Source organism: Thamnophis elegans, chromosome 3 (genome assembly GCF_009769535.1).
Source record: "Thamnophis elegans isolate rThaEle1 chromosome 3, rThaEle1.pri, whole genome shotgun sequence".
NCBI classification, from domain to species: domain Eukaryota; kingdom Metazoa; phylum Chordata; class Lepidosauria; order Squamata; family Colubridae; genus Thamnophis; species Thamnophis elegans.
In genome coordinates, this window is record NC_045543.1 from 122,710,281 (window position 1) to 122,717,410 (window position 7,130).

The 7,130-nt window shown below is 36.8% G+C and overlaps 1 protein-coding gene across 1 annotated transcript in view; it reads right to left on the reverse strand.

Moving 5' to 3' along the window:
• The window catches only part of LOC116506238 (polyserase-2-like), a 59,603-nt gene extending 53,788 nt beyond the window's left edge, over window positions 1-5,815 (reverse strand). Inside the window, exons 1-3 of the mRNA XM_032213887.1 lie at window positions 5,767-5,815; window positions 1,962-2,098; window positions 731-997 (exon numbers count right to left, since the gene is read on the reverse strand). Coding sequence (XP_032069778.1) covers window positions 731-997; window positions 1,962-2,098; window positions 5,767-5,815 — 453 coding nt within the window. The remainder of the gene's footprint in view (window positions 1-730; window positions 998-1,961; window positions 2,099-5,766) is intronic.
• Window positions 5,816-7,130: the final 1,315 nt, after the last annotated feature.

Here is a 7,130-nt window from a genome sequence, read left to right on the forward strand (position 1 = left end):
TTTCCCAACACCTTTGAAGGTGAAGTGGAGGAGTGAGGAAAAAAGTGTGAGTGTTTCTGTGTGCATATATCTGTGTGTGTGTTTGTGTGTTTTAGCTCACTCCCATCACTGCTTTCTTGATGAGGAAATGACCAAATACATTTAGTTGCCTAAAGATACAATCCATTCTGCAAGTGTGAATTCTGAATAGGTGAAGAATGTAGCCACATTTAGGCAGACAAGGTGCCAGCTACACTTCAGGAGAGTGTTCTGAAAAATTCACATTCCCTGGTGCCCCCTCCCCCCAAGTGCTCCATCGATAAATACAAGGTAGTCCTGACAGTTCATTTAGTTCATTCAAAGTTGCCAAAGTTCACTTAGCAACTGGGGAAGAAGAAAGTTTGTAAAGTGAAGTAAGATTACTTAATAACTGTCTCACTTAGCAACAGAAATTTTGGCTTCAGTCAGGCTCATAAGTCAAGGACTGCCTGTACTTTTTAAAAAAGATTCATTGCATACCATAATGCTGCCAATCTAGAGGGATATATAATTCCAGATGTTTTTTTTTTGCAATTGACTTTATGATGGGAAGATTTTATTAATTTTACAGTTGTTATATTGGTAGTGTAGGACTTCAATTTCTTAGAACACTAGAAGCGTGCAAGTAGGATTACTCATTCATTCAAATTCTGCTTTCGGTATATTATTTTTGAATTTCAAACATTCAGAGCAGGTAGATAGATATACTTACAGAACATGAATCCTTGCCTCCTCTCTTGTCACCAGCACAGACCATATTCATTGTCACTTTTGGCTTGGAATTATAGTGCTTTCGATCATTGCAGATGTTTCTTGCAATGACAGTGACATTAACTTCACGGAGGACATCTGATCGTCTTCCACTTTCAGTAATCCCCCAACCAGCTACCAGACACTGTGTTTTTGGCTTGAGGTCACCATACTCCTGAGGAAGCTCGACGAAGGAAACATTCTCGTTAAGTTTTGCTTTTTCTTTAAGCTTAAATGAGACAATAGGGAAGGCAAAAAAGATTAACCCTTACATTAACAGTCAATATGGTGTGCAATGCATCATATGGTAGACTTGCACTTTGGAGAGTCACCCTATCTCAGCCAGACCTACATTACAATATTGTGCAGACGCAAAGGGTCTGAGAAGCAACCTTTATACCATCTGTAACAACATTAATACTTTGAACTTCTTCAATATGGGCAATTTCACTCCTGCTATTCATTTATATAGAAATAAGAATTCCTCCCTCCTGCTCTCCATTTCTGAAATGAAAGGGAAAAGCATGTTTCCAACATTTAAGTGTGAAAATATTCTTTATTCCACTGCTGCCATCATCAGTGGTGGTTCCTATGCCAATTGAATGGGCCTCAACTGTTAGGCTCCTCTTATGGGCTGCTTGTCATCCCTTTGAGGTAGGCCAAATCAATGACATGAGTCAATGATTGTTTCTTTTATTCTCCCTCCCTTCTCAAGGCTAGTGTTATATCCCTTGTATACTGCTTTTTAGGGTATGTATAGCTGTGTCAGGGCTGCCTCCGTCCATTCCCTAGGAAAGAAAAACTCTTGGCTCCATAGATTTAGGAAAAAGATATGATTGCTATGAGAGAACTGCAATAAGTTTCAGGCAAGATCTGAAAGCAAAAGCATGTGAAGCAGCAAATTGAAACTAATTCAATAGCCCAACCCCCTTGTAGCTAGGCAACTCTGGCTTTGCATACTGAAAAAATAACCTTAGAGATAAGCAAAGCCCATACAAAGCTGCAAAGCTGTAATGAAAAATTCTACATTGACCCCACCCCCATGTAAGCTAGTAGCAGGGTACATTCGCACCTTCCCATAACAGAGGCTTTAGTTCTAGTCCCAAATGGACTCCCTGTATCCATAAAGAAAGAAAAAACCATTCTTGATGTCCTTCACATTATATTATTTATGTATAACCCTTAGAATATACCTGAAGAAGCATAATGTCATTCCCCTTTCTGACATTCTTATATTTCGGGTGAGGAAATGTCTTATTAACTTTGAAAACTTGTTTGGTTTTTTTCACTTTCTGAATGAATTCCAAGAATAACTTCAGTATTCTCTGTTCTAAAAAACAAAGAGGGTAAATAAGAATTGAGTAAAGTTCATTTCTAGCAAGGATAATACATTATAATCTCAGCTAAAAGATATCAAGTTTTATCATTTGGCAGTTCAATCTTCCGTGTTTCTTCAGAAGTAAATTCTACTGCATTTAACATTGTTTATATCCTGGCACATAAATTTAAAATTTGGAGACAGCAGGCTTTATTTCAATTTTCATTGGAGTATTATTTCAACAGTGAAAGTAAATATATATTTTGATAGAAGATGCAAAATACTTTCAATGGCTTATTTCTGGCTATGTTCAAAAATAAATTACAATACATGAACATTCACACCTATATATGGATATTCTGGAGGTTGAAAATCAAAGGGAGGTCAAATTATTTGCAATTTTCAGAAAAACAAGAACACCAATAATGTGCAGGGAAGCTTGCGCTATTCATGTCATGCTTTGCTCTACATGGAATATAAACAATTGGAAGAGGGCTTTTAAATTCTCTAATACCATCTATGAAAGTTGATTCCAATCTCTGGCTAGTAAGTATGCCAGCACAATCTTGTCTGCTATTTTATCAAGGTTTTTGGTTTATCCCAGTTTCTCCCTACTGTGGTTTATAGCCCTTCATCTGGCTAGACCCCAACCGTAGAGGTGTGTATCTGTGTCTGTGTGATCAGAATTATTCTTATTGGGTTTTATGATCACTGATTTAGAAAAGAAGTTTGAGAAACCAATTTTGCATATGGTAACTGTGGTGAGATTATTGCATGCAAGAGGTTGGGAAAGTAATGAAATTTTTGCAATGGAAGTTAGGACTATAACATTAACTGTACTTGAAAAAATAGCAAAGTCTTTCCAATCTGGATACAGGGAAAGAAAGAAAAAAGAGAAAAATCTTTTGAAAAGCTGGTAACCTTACATAGAGAAGAAAGAAGAAAAGATTAAATTGAAGATTTCATCATTTGGGAACTAAAAAAGGAGAATGGTGAAAATAATGAAGTGATAATTACTTGATAGAAAGAATGTGTATTTTCTTCCTTTTCTGTTTTTCCCCCTTTTCCTATTATCAATCTATTTTTGTACGTATTTATTGTATTGAAAAATCCTAGTAACATATAGGTACATACACATACACAGAGATTGGATTTCTTTGATTCATTGTAACCCCTAGAATTTAGGCCAAGAAGCTGAGATAGTGAACAACTTACCTAAAAGACGATACCCAGCTGACAGTTTTGCTTGGGTTGAAACCGTAGGTTTTGCTCATCCCTAATTTGCAGGACTATGTTATGCTTGAATGAAATATCTATCTATCTATCTGTGTGTCTGTCTGTCTGTCAGTCTGTCTGTGTGTGTATACATATTGTGTGTCTGTGTTTGTTTGTGTGTGTGTATGTATATGTATACACACACACACACTCACACACACATATATATGTTGTATTTGTGCTGATAAATAAATAAAGGGAGACTAGTATAGATTTATTTCAAGCTATTTAGCTCTCATCAGCTAGCCATACCCTTACTGGGATTAGAACCTGTGCTGTATTACATCTTAGGCAGATGTGTTAACCACTAAGCCACAAGGTTCTCCTCCTTTATCAGCTGAGCCAGGGAAATAGGTATGTATTTAGTGTCACAACCCCTGGTATGCCTAAATATGGGAGGAAGCCTACTGTTTATATATATATATATATATATAATATATATATATATATATTATGTATGTATGTATGTATGTATGTATGTATGTATGTATGTAGGTAGGTAGGTAGGTAGGTAGGTACGTAGGTAGGTACGTAGGTAGGTACGTAGGTCGGTCAGTCGGTCTATGTCTATGTCTATGTCTATGTCTATGTCTATGTCTATGTCTGTCTGTCTGTCTGTCTGTCTGTCTGTCTGTCTGTCTGTCTATCTATCTATCTATCTATCTATCTATCTATCTATCTATCTATCTATCTAACAAGATTTTAAAAATAAATAAATAAAAACCTAGCAAAACTTCCAAACTTACATTTTGCAGTGAGCTGCTGTTAATACCCAGTTTGATTTGATCAGGGTCCCCCCACAAAATGGGTTTTTGATCTTGGCCATAAAAGGTCTTGAATGTGGAACTGATTCTTTTCCTCCAATGATTTGGGCACAGGGATCTATACAGAATGAAGAAGCCAAGCTAATCATGAGTCATAAAATACAACTTTAAGTTAATCCATTAGCTAAAGAAGAAAAAGGAGCCAACACAACATGCAAATGTTTCATCATACAATGTGCTCACACTTTGTTTTATGGTGGCTTATCACCAACCAATCAAAACAATCTTTTTCTTTTTTGCACCAATTAACACATTTCACCCCTTTAGATTGCTTTTTCTAGTATCTCTAATAAAACGACCCTCTTAACAACTGTAGCTTTGAATCTCCTCTGTGGGCCTTCCACTGTCAGTATCAGTTCATCCTGAAGGAGACCTGAGCTATTTCCGCTTCATCATGGTCCAAATTCAAGGAGAAATCCATACATTTGAAACAAACTGTGTAGCTTATCTTCTACCTTTTCCTTGATTGTTCTGAAGTGACATTATCAGAATGAAAAGAAGTATAATTTAGCATTTACCTCCTGGATACCGAGGAGAAAAATCACAACAGTGAACCACATGCCCATTAGAAGAACCATCTTTGCTTTTTTGTATTTCTCCACATCAAAGTACAGAATGTATATATATTGAGGAAGGTAAGGAAGTGGTTATTTTGTCATACTTAACTAATATGGTTAATGAGGTGGAAAACAAAAGGTATGAGAGAATACTTAAATTTTCATGTCTGCATTTAACTGTGCATGAGAGAGATGTGTAGTTTTGGTTGCTGAGTAATTGCAGGATGAGGCTATTGAACCAAGTAAAACAACATATATCGCTGATCATTTCCTCTTTATTTGAGAAAAGGTAGCATTAATAAAAGAAATATGAGTTTCCCAGTCTATATACATGAAGATAAAATGTTTGATGTGTGGCTGCTCCTCCAGCTACAATGAAGAGGTTCTCTAGACAACTCTTATTAATTCAAGGAGTGATGATTCTGCATGGACAATTTTGATGAAACTAAAGTCATTCTAAATATAATTTTTTTATGTGTCTTTCTCTTCCATCATTTCCATTAACAAAGACAACTCCAGTTTTTCTTTTGAAATGCTTCAATTTCAAAATGATAGCCTGATTGTTATAGGGTGGCTATCCTAAGCTCTAATATTGCTGCCATCCATGGAGTTGGAGTGTTTTTGGAAGGATTTTTCATTACTCCTCTGCCTCCTGGCACCTTTGCTCATCTTAAGCATTTCATAGCCATTAGAAAATCAGGCATTATAGCATCTTTATAGTCTCCTCTCTATCTCCTCCTAGAAAAAGTTAGTGTCTTTTGTTATATTCAGGAAATTTCCATGCTGTCGATACATTATATAATGTAGTTCAGAAGGGCTTAAATAATGCAAGCAGTGCTATACCCCCATGTCTGTTATCAATTTGGAGCACATACATAGGAATGCTTGTAACCATTCAGAAGGTTTTATGCTGGTCATTTGAAGACCAGATTTGCCATCTTGGCCACAATGGATCATGCTGCTGCATCTATTTATCTGGCTAAGGTTGGTTCCCACAGCAAAAAAAAAGTTTCCTGTAAAATACCTTCCCATGTAATTAGTGCCTCCATTTGCAGAGAAGGCATTGCTTTCATGTTCAATAAAATGGGATGGAGACACTTTAGCTAATTTGTTTAATTTGGTTACCCATGTGTCCAGAGGCATCTGCAGAGGAGGTTTAAAAAGGCAAGATGGTGGCTATGAGTGCACAGTTGAAGCTCCACATGTTTTTACATATGTCGTGCTACAAGGCACATACAAAAGAGGAGAGGTTTTGATCAATGAGACACAATAACCATCTTTTCTTGAAGCCCTCCTCTTATGTGGATCCCCAGTGGCTATAGCCATTTCTCTTTCCATATTTCCAAACCAGAATGAGCTCCCATTACTTGTCCCAGCTTCTGCAACACAGCAGTTTCGAAAGCATGTAAAAATGCAAGTCAAAAAAATAGGAACCACCTTTGGTGGAAGGTAACAGCGTTCCGTGTGCCTTTGGTGTTTAGTCATGCCAGCCAAATGACCACAGAGACGTCTTTGGACAGTGCTGGCTCTTTGGCTTTGAAACAGATATCTGCACCACCCACTAGAGGGAGGAACAACTAGCACATATGTGCATGGGGGAACCATTTACTTTTTCATATTATCAGTTGAAATAGCATCTTAGTCTGCTGGCCATATGATAGTTAAAAAATGAGAACTAGATTCTTGTGGCAGAATGTTGGAACAAAGATGTCAGCCAATAAAAAGATCAAGATGAACAGAGCAATGTGTTAAACCAGCAGAGGGATGAAAGCAGCAGCAGAATGAAACTGTGCTGGGTATAAAGAGGAAATTGCACCTTTAAGTGAAGAAATAGCCACCAGCTATTTCAGTGGCTTCTTCCTAGAATTGAGTCAAATGTTGTCTAGTCATGCTTAAGGCCAATATGAGTTTAGAGCCTAGTTAAAATTTGCTAAGGACTAGAAAATTCTTATAACATTTGTTGTAAATTGTTATAAATCACCAGTAAAGAAATTACATCAGAGCAACACCGATTTAATGCCACATATTTTTCTGCCCACAAGAGGGCTCACAAACACATATATATCTTGGATATTCAGTCATGTTGCTGGATTACATTGTTCCCTTATCCCTTTCTAGTTAGATGTGACATTTTACCATCTTTCAAATAAACTGGGTTTCCAAACAGTTTGTGAGATTACACAAGTTATACTCTATCCAAGTTTACCTGCCTTATTTCCAACATGTTGCAGAAGATACCATAAAAGTACTTTTTTTTAGAAAGAAGGATGCAGTCTACAACCTAATAGTCATTTGTGAAAAAAATGTTCCTGTGCTGAAGACTAAACTTTTGCCTTTTTAGTGTAAAAAATATTGGGCATTCTGGTGATGTAAAGGTGGGGAGGTGGG